The sequence below is a fragment of the Elephantulus edwardii genome, unplaced genomic scaffold, assembly GCF_000299155.1.
Source record: "Elephantulus edwardii isolate Elephantulus edwardi_28Jun2011 unplaced genomic scaffold, EleEdw1.0 scaffold00106, whole genome shotgun sequence".
In the NCBI taxonomy this organism is placed as follows: Eukaryota; Metazoa; Chordata; class Mammalia; order Macroscelidea; family Macroscelididae; genus Elephantulus; species Elephantulus edwardii.
In genome coordinates, this window is record NW_006399856.1 from 7,493,198 (window position 1) to 7,510,235 (window position 17,038).

At 38.6% G+C, this 17,038-nt stretch overlaps 1 protein-coding gene across 4 annotated transcripts in view; it reads left to right on the plus strand.

Annotated features, from left to right (window-relative positions):
* The window catches only part of IKZF2 (IKAROS family zinc finger 2 (Helios)), a 186,299-nt gene that overhangs the window by 140,010 nt on the left and 29,251 nt on the right, over nt 1–17,038 (plus strand). For all 4 annotated transcript variants that reach the window (XM_006891923.1, XM_006891922.1, XM_006891925.1 and 1 more), the window contains one exon: nt 2,214–2,381. In XM_006891923.1, the coding sequence (XP_006891985.1) occupies nt 2,214–2,381 (168 nt within the window). The remainder of the gene's footprint in view (nt 1–2,213; nt 2,382–17,038) is intronic.

A 17,038-nucleotide genomic window follows, 5' to 3' on the forward strand; every position in this document is an offset into this window, starting at 1 on the left:
TTAATTTAATGTTTAAATGTTGCTATTTTCCTGCACTCTTTAAAAAGGGCATTAAATGAAGTGAGTGGTTTTTCCCTTTTTTAACTAATTTCATGGCAAGAAATTGGATTCTTTTCTTTTTTAGAAGATTATGGATTTCTGATGTATTTTTTCATAAAATCAAAGTCAGGTTAAATTTATGTTAATTTTATATGCATGTCTGGAATATATAATGAAAAAGATCTATTTATGTATTTTTAAAAACTATAATAAGACTTATGATGAAAAATATTCAGTAAAATAATTTATTTTCTAAGATTAATTTTGGAAGCAGGAGTGGCATCCACTTCCTAAATAAAATTCCTCTGGAATCTCTGTGAACTTTGATAAATGTCGATAGTTGTAGAGGGGCTTCAGGCCTTTTGTTCATAGGGTCGCAATGAGTTGTGCTCCACTTGCAGGCAATCAACAATAATAGTTTACTGATAAAAATAATAAGTGTCAGTTTTGCCAAATGAAGTAATAAGTTGGAAAAGGTTTAAGGTCATTTTAGCATAAAGGCCATTTTGGTTTACTATATTTTCAATCCCTGAGTGTAGACATTTGTATAGATTTAAATAAACTTCAACTGTCTTAAGAAAACGCCTCTACAAAGCCCCAACACAAATGATACATTTTCTTAGTAATGCATCTCACTATTTAAAACAAAAGTAAATCCTTTGAAATTTGAGATGCCTTCAGTCCTACCAATTTTTCTGTTTCTATGTTTTGTAACAGAACTGCAAGATTTACTGTGTCTTGCTGTCTGAACATGATGGCAGTTTATTTTCTCTATGCCTCTTGGCTTTCTTATTAAAGAAAAGGATCCTTGAGCTTTGCATTTCTATAAATGGCAAAAATCTAAGTATCAGAGTTTCATTACTCACCGTGATTTTTTACTGTTTCATTTAAAGATCTGTAGGACAATTCAGAGTAAAAAACTGTGGTAATTATAATCACTTTAGCTGATATTAGTGGAATGATTGAGTATAAACAAAATGAGTTTTTCATAATTTCACTTTCATCTTTGACCTTTAATGTGATAGCTGTATATTATTTACTTGTATTAATTTATATCCTCTACTATGTTCAATTTCAAAGACACAAAGTGGTGGTATTAGCTTTATGATTACTGTTATCACAGGAGACCCATTTGCCCATTTTATGGCTCTTTGTACTTGATGACGCTGATGGTAGCCAGTTGTTGACAATAGACTAAAATGATAATTTAGGCTTGAATAAATGTATAAGAATATTATTGATATAAAATTCCCATGAGACACTTTTTTTTCTGCAACCAAAAATGTGTATATAAGAAATGCCTGGTAAAAGCATTTTCTCTGGATATCCCTGAATATATGAGAAAACTTGCTATTAGTTTCAGTTTTAGTGACTAAGAGAAGCAAGAGGGCCAGGCTATATTTGGAGCCCTTCTGGTAATGAACTTCGTGACATTGTTCATTCACTTAACTCCATTGGCCCTCTTTGCCAAGCATTGCAGAAGAGTTGGATCAGATTATATCTCCCCTCACCACCAACTCTATATTCTGATTCCCAGAGATATATATTGCTGCTGAGTGAGAATGGACTCATTGCTGACCCCACAGCGGGTTTTCTGAGAACTCGAATCTCATGGGAGGAGTGTCCATCGCTGTCCCTTGGAGCAGCTAGTGGATTTGAACCACCAAAGAAGAGCTACCTTTGGGTTAGGAGTGCATCTCCATAATTGAAGAGAGCAAGATTTTGTAGTTAAACCACCTAAAGCTCTATTCTTGAGTACTTACTACTTCTGTGACTTTAGTAAAATAAATTGATACTTTGAACTTTGACTTCATTTGTAAATTGAAATTGATAAAACAAATAATAATGTTAGCGTGAGGATCAAAATGACTGTATAGCAGCTGGGAATGTCTGTAAAATGGTGTTGTCTGCTTGTTGATATTGTTACTCTTTTGAATCAGTTAAAAGAATCCTGTCAAATTATTAAGATGGGGAGCAGTCACTTTGACTTTTAGAGCTTGAGATTTTTATATTGGTAACTAGTATTCAAGGAAGACAGATATATGAAGGCTTAAGAGGGAGATGCAATCTACTACATTCTTCTAACTTACAGAACTGTCTAACTTTATGTCACAAATTAGACCTTGTACTTAGATAGTCCACAGTATCTTCCTCACTTCTTTTTCTTCCCACAGGTGAGCGGCCCTTCCACTGTAACCAGTGTGGAGCTTCTTTTACTCAGAAGGGCAACCTCCTGAGACACATAAAGTTACACTCTGGAGAGAAGCCGTTCAAATGTCCTTTCTGCAGCTATGCCTGTAGGAGAAGGGACGCCCTCACAGGACACCTCAGGACCCACTCTGGTAAGCCTCACTGACTCTGAGGGGAGAGCTCAGTGTGTTCATTTAGAAGGGACAAATACAAAGGCATGATTGGAATATAGCTAGAAACAAGCTAGGCAGCATTTTTACTTGGATGAATTAACGTTACAAGACATTACATAACATTTCCTTATCAGAGCTATAGAGGTGGCAAAAAGCAATCCTGTCCACTGGTACTGACCTGATGCAAACCGTGTGAGTGGCCTCTCAGGCAGTGGGAAGCCACCAGGAGCTTTGCTGTTGATAGTCTTTTCCCATTGCTCTGAGTTGCAATATGCTTTGTGACAGTGAATGAGTGTCGCCTGACAAATCTCTTATGTAGAGCCACTGGGATAAGAAAAGCAGCTGTTATATAACATTTCTACGGTTTTGGAAAAATAATTATTAATACAGTCACGTGTTTAATCCAGGCAGTTATCTAATGCTACTATACTGGGCTAGCTCTGTGGCCTAGTGGGTAGAAAGTGGTACTGCCAACCCATGGGAAAGTGGTTCAAATCCCCTAGTTCCTCACCATGAGAAAGATGAGTATTCTCCTCTCAGGCTATTTTACAAACTAGGAAAAGCTGCTAGAAGGTTAGCTGTGATTTTGGTTCCAACTGAAAGGCAATAAGTGTGAGTTTTTTCAAGTTTTTTGCATAGTCCGTGGTGAGTTGAGCTGTTAACTCAAAGGTGGAGCTTATCTAGTGGTTTTACGTCACCAGGTGCTCAAAGAGAGAAAGGTGAACTATTTACAGCCCCCCGAAAACTCAGTAGGTTCTGACTCAATGGTAATGAACGGGAGAGAGCTATCATAGAAATATCACAAGTGGGTGGTTTGAACAAATGGGAATTTTTTTCCTAGTTGTTTTTATTATTATTATTAATTTTAATGAAAGTTGGGCTTGGGACAAGGGATTGTATAACAATGAAAGAATTTTTCTTTTCGTTTTCAAAAAGAAGAGCAAGTTGGGGGGCGAGGGGTAGACAGGGAAAAAAATGCAACAATGAATGAATGGAAACCCTATTTTTTCCTAGTTTAGGAGACTAAAAGTCTGAATTCAGAATGCCAATTCCAGAGAAGGCTTTTTCTCTTTTTAAACTGTTGAAGGAGGTCCTAAGATCTGCTCTTGGCCAGTTTCCATGTGGTTAAGCATTTCCCTCCTCCATCTCTATCTCTCTCACTTGCTTGTTTAATCTTTTTTTTTTTACATCTCAAAAGATTAGGAGCCAGAAACGTTATATACTATTCCCCCAGGGCTCTTTAATCCCAGTCATAGAGATCAGGATTTATAGTCTATTTTGGTGGGCATAATTCAATTTATGGTACAAAGATAATTGAAGTTCAAGTGAAATATCACAGTTTTATGCTGTAGTTACCACACAGGTGATGAAAGCTTTAGTTATGATTCTCGGTGTTCTGGCTGGAATCTTGTTATGTAACATCAGGTACCATCAGGAAATGACAGATAGCTGACCCTCCAGAGGGTTTTCAGAGGCAGTTAATCACACAGGAGAAGACTGCCCATCCTTCTCCTGTAGAGCAGCTGGTAACCTCAAACCAAGTGCCTTCAGGATTGCAGTACAGCTTCTTGCCATTAGGCCACGAGTGCTCCCTGGCTGGAATCTTATGAGAATCAAATGTTGCTACTGTTGTTGTTATGTTCTGTTGATTCTCTTGTGACTCATAACGACCCTAGGTGCAACAGCCCTAAACCCTGCTCTGTCCTGTGCCAATAGCACTGTCGCCGATACACTCATCCCGATTACCCCAGTCACTGAATCAATCCACCTCATAGAGGGCCTTCCCCTTATGTGCCGTCCCTCCACCCTCCCAAGTATGATGTCCCTCTCCAAGGAACTGTCCCTCCTTATAGCATGTCCAAAGTATGTCAGACAAAGCCTCAGAATCTCTGCCTCCAAGGAGCAGCCCAGTTTAACCCTCTTCAGGATGAATCTGTTTGTCTCCTTGGAAGTCCATGGTACATTTAATACTCTTCTCCAGCACCACAGCTCAAAGGCATCAATTCTCCTTCTATCCTTTTTAGTCATTGTCCAACTCTTTGATGCATAACAAATAATTGCAAAGACCATAGCCTGTATCAGATGCATTTTAGTCTCCAGAGTGACACCATTGCTCTTCAGTACACTGGAGAGGTCCCTAACAGCAGACTTTCCCATCGCAGTATGTGTTTTGTTTGTTTTTTTTTTTTTAATTTCCTGGCTACTGGTGCCAAGAGTGTTGACCATGGAGCCAAGCAAACTAAAGCTGTGAACAATCTCAATCTCTTCGCCATCCATCCTGATGCTACCAATTGGTCCAGTGGTGAGAATCTTTGTCTTCTTGACATTGAGCCTCAATCCATATTGAAGGCTACAGTCCATGACCCTCTGCAGCAAGCATTTCAGGTGCTCCTCAGTTTCAGCAAGCAGGGTTACAAACCTGAAAATAATAGTGCCTATAACCCGTTGCCACTGCGTTGAAGTACGCTCATAGTTAATTGTTTGGGCAGAGTCAAACAGACCCATGAGATTTCCAGGGCTGAATGTCTTTATTGAAGCTGACTCCCTATCTTTCTTCCACAAAGCAGTTAATGGAATTGAGCACTCACATTTCAGTTCATAACCAAAAGCTTTAACGACGGTGCCACTAGGGCTCCTTTGCAAATATCATGCTCTTTAGAAAATGTTTGCAGCATTTAACTCTTTGTTTCTCTGGCTCCTGCGCAGTAATTCGACATTGCCTAATATACTTTTCTACTTCATAAGTTATCATTGATTAAAATATCCAGCGTAAGCTTGATTTAAAAATCACAGTCCAGAATATAGTACCTAAAACAATGCTTAGAACATCTGAACATCTGGTACTCACTTGGCTTTTTAGTGTGATTTACCATAAACTGGAACTTAAAGGCAGGAGATTAATAATGAATACTCTAAAGCCAGTTCTCTATGTTCTTTTTATTCACAATGTTGTTTTAAATTTTTCATTTTAATATGAAGATATAATAGAAATTATAATTTCATTGACATCAACAAATTGCATATGAGTGCTATGGATTGTAAGGTAACACTTATATCATCTTTCTTTACTTTTTTCTTGTTAATCTCCAGAGCTGTACTCAACTTGAATCTAAAATATGTCAAAGTAATTTAAACATTAACTATTATTTTTGAGACAATTATACAGTAGCCAAATATTTAAGTATATTGTTTTGTTTCTTGACAATGTGTTCTGTTTACTATTAACATTCCTTGGTTTAGAAGCATAACATGAAAATTATAAAGTGTTGTACGTTTTTTAGAAAACGTATTCTTTAATGTAAAGATACATAAGTGACTTACTTTCTTTAGCTAACGCTGTACTCAGTTTAGGAAAGTACTCCTAAGTTAACAAAATTATGTAACACACTGCTTTTCACAAGCATATCTATGCGTGAAGTTGTGCCAAAAGTGCAACAGTAAAAATCTAATTTTGTTCTTGCAGCCATGTGTTGCTTTTGGGACCATGGTTTAGTGTATGTGGGCTATGTTACAATACTGACTTTCATAAATAAAGACCTAGCCCCTGTGACTACCATCATGCTGACTTAGCAATTTGATATAACAGATTTTCACAGGTAAGTAAACATCGTCGTGTTCAAACTGACTAGTTAAAGATATGATGTGGGCAGTATTCAGGGGAACCAAAGGAAGAAGGTGAGGCTTATCATAAATAGCACCACTATGTGTCTCCTCCCTAGTCCTCAGATTGAGAAGAAGGGTAGAGAAAAGTGACTGCTACCCTGACAAGAGACAGGTGAGGTTGTTCATAAAACTGTTGTACAGGAAGTCTGTCCTTCAAATAGATAAGTGCCTCCACTAACATTGTAGGATACCTGATTTCACTCTTTTTTACCCTCCAGTCTGCTGTTAGATACTGCCCTCCCAACCCTGCTCCTAATTGGCCAAAACTAACCAGAAGCCAAGAAAGCTCTGGTGGCCTAGTGGGTAAGAATCTGGGCTGCAATACATGAAAGCAGGCAGTTTGAATCCACCAGCTGCTCCGTGGGAGGAGGGTGGTCCGTCTCCTCCCATGGATTACTGCCTCTAGAATCCTGGGGGAGAGTCAGCTGTTGGTTGGTTCCAACTTGATGGTATACAACAACAACAACAACAACAAGAAGCAGAAGCCATAGTAAAGAGGGTCTTTGAGGAAGGCAGTAGAGGTCATCATTTTAGGGGCTTAGAGGAAAGTGGAGCAGGTTCGAGAGTGGCTCTGGAAGAACAGAGAGAGAGAGCCTGGCACACTCCAAGCCTTGGCCCCTCAGATCCATTTTATCATCTGTTCAGGTGAAAGTCCTGGAATCTAACTTACTAGCCATCATCAGTGGGTAAAAAAGATGAGGAAAAGAACCAGTTCATTTAAAGCAAAACTGCTGAAATCTCTGCTTCCTTAGTTGGTAAGGAAAGGTCACGCTGAGTATTTTAGCTCGCTGCTTCTGTTCAGTTTCATTTTCCCCTTGCTCTCTCTTTTTTTTTTACACTGAAGCTGGATAACGTGCTTTCTGTATTTAGACTGAATGGTGTCTTTTTGATTCTTTAAGTTAATTCTTTTTTTCAGTTCTGACTCCTTGGTAGTCCTATCTTGGTGCTTACTCAGTGGACCCAAGCGCAAATTGATCATAGGAGCCGAGAGGAAAGCTATTTAAAAACTGTGGCTGCCGTCTATAAAGTTCCTCTACAGGTACAGATTACAAAGGGCCTCCTCCACTAATGAAATTTACATAGAAGATTATTTAGGATACTGTATTTACCATATTGTCCCACTGATTCTAAGAGATGCTTCCATGTAACCGCCCCCCATCTCGTTACCAGGCTTCTAGTTTCGTTCTTCTCAGTCTCTAAGCACGTGGTTATTCCATGTGTCTGTACCTCAGTTATCTCTCTTCCATGCAAAAGGTACAATTAGATGTACTATCTGAAGTTTCACCTGCTTGGACGATATCCTCGCACTTCTGTATTTCTGGTCCAGCCACCTTAAGTAGGGCTGTAAGAACTCACACGGTCGGTACCGGTAACCATGCAGTCTAGTTCCAAGCCGCATGTTGGCATTCCTCATTGCTTGCTCATCATGCATGCTCTGTGAGACGCAGAAGGAGCAGATATCAGGGATATCTAAGCCACGAGTTTATAAAGTATGATGGAGTTGCCCTGGTCCTACTGTCATTTAACAATGAAATGCTACAGTGCAGCCTTCTATTTTTAGTTGTTCATGAGCAGTTAACATCTAGTTAGTTCACAGTGGACATTTTGGGGGACATGGTTATTTAAAGTCCCATGACCTTAGCCTTAGCCAAGGTTCAATAGCAAATCAAAGCTGTTGTTTTTTTCCCCCCAGTGGTTAATTGCTGTTGTTAGAAGATAGCGTATCTCTATTCCAGAATACTTAGCAAGCTGCACTCTGATGCATCTGTGGCCAGAGATGTTACACAGCATCTCTCTCTACCGTACAAGTTTCAAAAACGTATGACACCTGCTAGACCTTAGGGCCAGAGTTCTGTGGCAGCCTTTATCGTGCTCCACTGTCATAGCAGTGACAGGCTGCTGACCCTTTTCTTCCTTTAGACCCTCTTGCCATGGGCAGACTTGTAGGTACCTACATATGTAAACACAGCATACACTCCTATGTTAGCAAGGTATGTTGCTCCCAAATCCAAAAGGCCACCAGACTTTGTTGCCTTCATGGTGGAATGTGTAAGAGCTATCAGTTTATCCTTCAGGATAGAGCATCATCTTAAAGTATCGAGACTGTTGGGCCCCTGGAACTTCACACATACTGCAAGAGCCTGAGGTTTTACGGATCTTATCCCCTCTTCTCTAGTATTTGTATATTTTACTGAGGCATCTTGGATGTTCGTTGCTTCGTTCTCACCTCATCTAATTTAAGCATGATGTCAGGAACACTCAATACAATGCTTGCTGTTCTCTGAGTTGTCAAGCTGAACAGTTCTCTTCACACCATTGTACGACCAAGAGGTGATCGAGGCTTAAAGTAAAACATTGAAAGTATAATGTTGGTCCTTCAGAATGTTGCTTCTATCTTTGTTGATAAAAACCATTGTAAAATGAAATTGTTGAGTCAGTTATTCCACTCATGGTGTCAAGGGCTATGTCTGTATGCTCCAGTAAAGGTGCTGCAGCTACAACTGCATCTGTAGTTGCTAGCACGATGTCATTAAGTCTGCATTCACCCAAAGAGCCATTTTGACCTTACATTAGCCAAACAAACAGCTCAAATGTGTCTATGGTAGGGATCACTACCGCAATCTTTCTGTTTTTGCAGTTGTTGTCCGCCGTAAAGTTGGAACCAACCCATTGCTGACTCTCTGGTTGGTTTTCAGAGGCAGTTAATCATGTGGGAGGAGATTGCCTATCCTTTTCCCATTGATCAAAAATCAGTTGTTGTTGTTGTTGTTGTTGTTTGCCTTTGAGTTGAGTGCAACTCATAACGACCCTCTGAGCAAAAGTCCTGAAGCCCTTAGTTTTTGATAGTATCACTAATTTCTGCATTTCACCAGGAGATTCTTGATTTAGTTTACTATCTTGGGAAATGTGATCATTCAAAGACCATGCTGTCTTACATTGTAGTCATTAGCCATTTGAAGGTATTAAGCGCTCAAAATATGACTGGTGGCTCCTATGAAATAAACGACACTATTTTTACTTAATAAAATGTACTATTAGCCTATTTTGCTGTACTAACTAGAAAATTAGAAATTGCATATGTGACCCACATTCTATTTTTTTTAAGGGTAATTCTTTCTTTATACAGTATAGATCATCTAGAGGGGTTTTAGGGCTAAACATTTTCATAAAGCAAGAAAACATTTAAAAATAATAATTAATAATAATAAAGCAAGAAAAAGGGGCCTGAAGTTATGCTTTATAAAAAAGAACAAATAGTATGTCAGAGTTTAATGTCCATACCTCATGGAATTTCACAACCTTGTGATGACAGCGACTCACAGAATAGACATACCACTTTCACGGGGAAAAGTAAAGCTATGTTAGATACATCTGTGGCATCACTGTAGTACAAAAAGTTCTTTGTTCTACATACAAAAGCAATTTTTTCCCATAAGAATAATTTTCTAAGGGAAGCTGCTGTCCTTTCCTAAGGAGAATGAGTTCATGAAGTATTTACAAAGCTTATATACATTGAATTTCCCAAAAACATTATCTTAAAATCTAGTGCCTTAAAGTGCTTTCATATATCATGATGGAAGGCACAAAATTCAGGTTCACATCCCCACTATGAACTTGGGAAAAAAATAAAAACAGATTCCCCCACCCGCAAATGCAATTTCTCTTGTAAGCTGCTCCTTCCAAGAACATTGTCATTCAAATAAAACCAGCTGCTAGCTTACTTAATCTCAATGGCCTGTAAAAGGTTTTCTTTTTTTTTAGATATAGAGCTGGGTTCAGGGCTATTGTACATAGGGTCAGTATAAGTCACAATCACATAGCAACAACAACCTTTGTTTTTGACTCATGGAACTGATGTATGTATTCTCTCCACGCCTGCAAGATAGGCTTGGATGACATCTCCACATGCATTTCAATCTCTTCAAGCCCTCGTTTTGGGGACCACTACTCTGGGTTCCAGAGGCTAAAACTGGGAATTTCCAGGTAAAAACTATATAGATGCTAACCAGTACTTGTCTCATTGTTATCAAACTACTAAAAGGAAGTCAAGATGGAAAACTTTCAAGTGAACAGTATAATTTGCAGAGCTCTGGTGGCCCAGGGTATAAGGAGTTGCCCTGTCAATCCAAAGGCTAGCTGTTTGACTCGACTGGCTGCTGTGTTGGAGACAGATGGCCATTCTCCTGTGCAGTCTATAGCCTCAGGAAACCTGCTGGAGGGTCAGTGATGAGTCCGTTCTAGCTTCACAGCAATGACAATGAGAATGAATGAATGATACACAGCAGTAAAGAGCTAATAAAGTCAAATACAAAGATAGACAATCATCACTCAAGGGGAAGGAGAAGAATATACTTTCGACTGATAGTAATGTTGATCATCTAAACATAAATTACAATTAAAATTCATTATGTTGTTGTTGTTGTTTAATGCCGTCAAGTCGTAGACAACTCATAGCGACCCTATGAATGAACAGCCTGAGCACTGTTCATACATAGAGTTTCCAGAGGCAAGCCATTTTGGAAGTGGATGCCGCTCCTGCTTCCAGGCTTGATTTAGTCGGGAAGCTTCAGCAAACACTGTTCACCATGGGTGCCCATTATCACGATTGGCACATCACTGTCACAGGCTTCAGCATCACAGCAACCACGAGTTACCTCTGTACAGCAATGCACAGACCAGTGCTATACCACCTCCTCTTGTGCCTTTCTCACAGGGCGGGTAATCCTGTGGTGGCAGCTCCATGCCTGTCTCACAGGGCGAATAGAATAAAATTCATTATAGTAAATGAATAAATTCACTATAGTAAATGAATAAATTCATAGTAAACATAAAAACAGTTTCTGAAAACCACTAGAGGGTCAGCTATTAATCAGGTTTAACTTGGTAGCAAGTGAGGCCTTATAACATAAAACATTGACACTCAAATTTTAAATTTTAGAATATTGTCTGATTTATGTAGCCATTTTTCATCTTCCTGTGCTCACCTGGAAACTTGCAATTTTTTTAGATTGTGAACTTGAATTGTGAATTTTCTGTTCTGCTCTGACATAAATCTCATTTTTATTGGAATCACCAATAGCTCCCATGTTCTCTGGATTGTGGTTAGGTCCAAAATGAGAACAGTGGAAAGAGTAGAATGAGTGACTTGGATGTTGATCTTCAGTAGAAAATGAGTAGAGGAATGCAGACACTACCAAGCTATTAAGGAGGAAACATGAGGGAACAAACCTTGTGCCTTAAAAAGGAAAAAGCAAAGAAATTTTTCTACTTATCTAATGACATTTTAACAAGAGGAGGAAGGAGAAAGAAAGAAATGAGAAAGCAAGACTTTTAATACATCATTAATAATTTGTAAAAGCAGCTTAAAATCACAGGTTTGTGGCTCAGTGATAAAATAAGTCACTTTTAAGAAAACACTTCCAAGAAATACTATCACTTCATGTTTTAGGCAGCAGTATATCAAAAGGGAAGTGTCATGAGTCCGAGTTAGTTCATTCAGTATGATGCTCTAGTCCCTCCCAAGTTATGTAGTATTCTTCAAAATCATTGCTCCTGAGTGCTGCATAGTATTGCGTTGTGTGAACGTAACACAATTTGTCAGTCCAATCAGTGTAGTTGAACACTTGGGCCGTTTCCATGTTCTTTCGATGGTGAATAACACTGTTTTATGAACATTAGCGTACAACCCTCCATGTCTCAATTTTAATTTCCTTGTTATATATTCCTAGTAGTGGAATAGCTGGGTCCTATGGAGGTCCTATTTTCAAATTTTTGAGCAAACTCCAAACTGCCTGCCAGAGTGGTTGTACTATTTTACAGTCCCACCAAGAGTGTATGGGAGTTTCTACCTCTCCACATCCTCTCCAACATTTATCACTTGTTCCTCTGCTAAACTTTGCCACTGCTACTGGGGTAAGATCATATTTCATTGTGGTTTTGATTTGCATCTCTCTTATTGCCAGTGATTTTGAAAATTTCTTCATGCTCATCCAAATGTCCTATTCCTGTGTGAAAAGTCTGCGTAAGGCCATTATTGTAAAAATAGAAGTATAACTAGTAAAACATGAATGAGAACTCAAGGAGGTAAGGGGTGAGGATGGGTAGGGACAAAGCTACAGGGTTGCACAGTTGGTGAGGGTAGGAAGGAGGTGAAGGAAACGGGAAGTATTTGGGTGAAAAGACAGGGTAATAATGGGCAAGGGACAATGTTGATTGATTTTATAAAACAATGCATGGGAATGATTGTATGAAACACAGTATGAATGAAGAATAGTGTGTAACAAAATGTATATGAACTTTTAAAGAAAACCAATATAAAATTTTAAAAAGAGGGAAAAAAAACCTGTCAGAAATGTACACCAGATTCAGCAGAAAACCTAGAACAAAGGATAACATTGCTCATGTCAGATGGGTCTTGGCTGAAAGGAGAAAATTCCAGAAATTCCCATGTTCTATTGAAGATACGAAGATATTCAGCTTGGTGGATAATTATATTGCAAAGAATAGGAATTCCAGAATACTTATCAGTGTTCATTCAGAACTTCAATCACCAGGCAATCATTTGAGCCAGAGGAATATGTATGGTTTAAAATTAGGAAAGGTGTGCATCAGAGCTGTATCTTTTCCTCATACTGAACACTTGAAAAACTGGGCAGTATAAGAAATAATAAGACATCAGAGTTTAAGGAAGACTTAATAACAATCTGCAACATGTGAATGACAAAGCCTTGCTTGCTGAACATAAAGACAACTCGAAATACTTACTGATTAAGATCAAAGACCACAGCATTCAGTATAGATTACATCTATACGAAATAAAAATCCTCACGACTGGACCAATAAACAGCCTCCTGATAAAAGATTGAAGTTGTCAAGGATCATTTTACTTAAACCTACAATCAATAACTATGGAACCAACAGCCAAGAAACCAAACAGCATAATGCATAAGGCAAACAGTCTCTTTTGAGTTATTTAAAGGTGAAGACACTACTTTGAAGAATAAGTTGTGCCTGGTGCAAGCCATGGTATTTTCCATCACCTCATATACATGTGAATCTAGACAACAAATAAGGAAGAATCAAGAAGAATTGTTGTCTTTGAATTATGGTGTTGGCAAAGAGCAATAACTATATTATGGACTGACAGAAGAACAAACAAATATGCTTTTAAAGAATTACAGTCAGAATGCTCCTTTAAAGTGAATACAGAGAGACTATATTGTGCGCTGTGCACGTGTTACTGGGAAGGGACCATTCCCTGGAAGTAGACATCATAGTGAATAATGTAGAGGATCTGTGAAAAGTATGAAGCCCATTAAAGGGCTAGATTGACACAGTAGCTGCAAAAGTGACTGCAGCGTAGCAATGGTTGTGCAGTTGGTGGAGAACTAGACCACTGTCGTATATGTTGGAAGCTATTCCAGTGCATTTAAGAATAGCGGAGGCTGTAGGAAAAGAGAAGACTGGACTATAATTTCAGTTCTTCCTTGCCAGTCACCTGAAGATTCGTCATTCAGGTAATCTTATTTTGTATGAAGTAAATGAAGGGAAGCATGATCGTACTACAAAACAATAAATACCATGACCGGAACCAGGCACAGCGTAGTCTTTAAACTGATATCATTGTTCCTTAGTACTTTGAAGAGGTTGCTGACAACAGACTTTCCCAAGGCAACACATCTTTTGATATCCTGACTGCTGGTACTAAGGAATATGATTATGGATCCAAGTAAGATGAAATGATTGAATATTTCTATCTTTTCTCCTACTAACATGATGTTGCCTATTGGCCCAAAGGTGAGAATTTTTATTTTCCTGAACTTGAGATGTAATCCATATTGAAGGCTTTAATCTTTGATCTTCTGCATCAAGTGTGTCAAGTCCTCCTCACTTTAAGCAAGCAAGAGAGTGTCATCTGCATAAAAAAGGTTATTGAGTCTTCCTCAGATCCTGATGTCACCTTCTTCCTCATAAGAGTCTAGCTTTTTTAGTTATTTCTTCAGCATACAGACTGAATCAGTATGGAGAAAGGATACAGCCCTTGCTAACACTTTTCTTGTTCTTAAACCGTGCAGTGTTCCTCTGTTCTGTTTAGGCAACAGCTTATTGGTCTAGGTGTAGGTTTTGTATGAGCATAATGTTGGAAAAGAGTCCTGAATGTCCCATAGACTGCTATGTCTTGGAGAAAGTACAGCCAGATACACCTCAGAAACAAGGATGTCACAGTTTCTTCTCACAATCTTTGGTTGCATTATTGGGAGCAATTCCTTTGAAAGGGACATCATTCTTGGAAAGATGGAGGGTCAGTAAAAGAGAGTAGGACCTTAGTGAGATGAATTGACATGGTGACAACAGTGATGGACTCCAGTATGTCTGAAGTGATGAGGACGGCACAGGATATACACGGTTCAGATCTGGTGTGAACTGAGTCGCTTTGGTTTGCACTCAACTTGATGGCACCTAACAAGAGCACCGCTACAAAAAGAGTTTTTATTGGGTTTGTTCATTAGATTTTTCACTTTAACAAGTGAATATATTCCTTTCACTCCAAAAATGTTGATAAGTGCGTTTTATGGATTTTGCATTACTCCTTTTAAGTGTCCTTATCATTGTAATACTGTAGGGAAATAATATTTTCATGAAGTCTTCATGGCTTACTTGTTTAAAAGAAAATTAGAGAAAGCGAAAGTTGCATAATTTCCTAATTAGCATTTTTATATACTTCCCACATACTTTCATATTCTGAAATGAAATATTAAAGTGTAATATAATAAAGTATATATAGTATACTAAAGTATAAATAGTAAAGTATATATTTCAATACTTGAAAAGAATTACTGAATACATGTATATGTTATCAATACTTTTATAAAATATAAAAACAATACATTGCCATGAATGTCTTTATGTCTCATTAAAGTTTCATTTCAGCCATGGACTTTTACTAAGTACAGATTCCCATGCAGAGGATATTTGCTTAAAAAATGAAGTAATTTATAAATTCCTACATAATGAAAGAAACTGTGGAATTTAATTGTTGGTTTTGTGTACCGTCGTGTTGGAACTGACCCATAGCTGAGCCTCAGGTAGGTTTACAGATGCAGTTAATCACATGGGAGGAGACTCCCCATCCTTCTCCCGAGAAGCAGCTGGTGGATTTGAACCACCCGCCTTTGGGATGGCAGCGCACAGCTTCTTGTCACTAGGCTAGCAGACCTCCCTGTGAAACACAACTTTACTGCACTACTGCACACTAGAGGACTCACTAAGATGTACTTTAAGTTGTAAACTCAAATTATCCCTTGAGGTCGCTAAACTGTTGGTAGTAATAAATTGAACCATAAAAGAAAGATTATCACCTATGAGTAATGAGCTGTTTTTTTACAAAAGTTATCTATAGGACACCAAATGATGAAAAATTAAGTCAGAGGAGAAGCAAAAGGAAACAGAGCCACTAGAATACTAGAAAGTACGCACAGTTAAACAAATGAGCAATATCACGGGATGATTTGTGTGGAATTTGTCATAGGAAAGCTGGATTTGCTGTGTGAACTAGCATTTTAAATATGATCAAATAATTTGAAATGGAGTAAGAGCATTTGAAAATGAAAATTTTATGTCCCAAGGAATTTGAACAGGTGTGTATTTTAAAGTATAAGCTGTCTGACCCTCAGAGTCATTAAGAGATTCCTTCCCCCTTGAAGTTTCTTGAAATGAAGCTTTGAACTGGTGTCTGGTTTGAGTTTTGTTTTAGTTATCTAGTGCTGCTGTCACAAAAATACCACATGTGGGTGACTTTAACATATTCATTTTCTGACAGTTTACCCACAGTCTAGTGCTTTACTGAGTAGCTATGAATCTTTATGAGATATTTACTGGCCCTAAGTTATAAGAACAGTCTTTCTTCTTTTAGCAGCTGGTAGATTTGAAATGCTAACCTTTCAGATATAATCCTGATATATTACATATTATACTATTGCCGTACAATGTTAGGTTTCTGAATTCGGGGTGCTGGCTTTTTTCCCAGTTCATTTTGGGGCCGATTCCTTGTTTCTTGGTGCTTCTGGTCCAGGAAGATCTACTTGTGGCTGGTGCCTTTTCCCCCCTGTCTCCTTTTTAACTTACTTGTTTAATATCTTTCCTATCTTAAAACAGATCCATTAAAACACATTCTACACTAATCCTGCATAGATTAAGTTCCTGCAGTTAACCTAACACTAAAATTGTTTTTTGTACCATGAGATTCTCACCACTGGGGCAATTGGCAGTGTCATGTTAAATGGAGTAGAGATTGGAGTTAACAATTCCGGCTTGCTTGGTTCCACAATCAACACTCTCGGAACCAGCAGTCAAGAAATCAAAAGACGGATTTCTCTGGGGAAAGTTGCATTCAGAGAACTTTCAAAAGTGCTGAAGAACAGCAGTCTGGAAACTAAGGTGCACCTGATTCCGGCTGTGGCCTTTGCAATTTCCTTGCTTTGCATCAGAGAACTTGGCAGTGACCAAAGATGACAGAAGAAATGATGCCTTTCAGTTGTGGTGCTGGAAAAGAGTATTGCCATGGATTGTCAAGAGAACAAACAGGTTTACCCTATAAAGGATGAAACCAGGCTGCTCCTTGGAGGCAAGGATATTGACTCTATGTCTCAAATGCTTTGGGCATATGGCCTGGAGGGACCAGTCCCTGGAGAAGGACATCATGCTTGGAAGGGTGAAAGGACAGCACAGGAGAGGGAGACCCCAGATGAGATGGATTGATACAGGAACTGGGGTAATGGGGGTTGGTGTGTCAGAGACAGGGAAACTGGCTCAAGACAGGGCAGGCTTCAGAACTGTTGTACATAGGGTCTCTGAGAGTCACAGGTGACTAAATGGCACATAATAGCAACAACCATGAGATTGCTGCAATTTATACACATTTGGAGATTAATATTATTTTGTGAAATGCATAAAAAGTTAAGAGTAGAAATTGT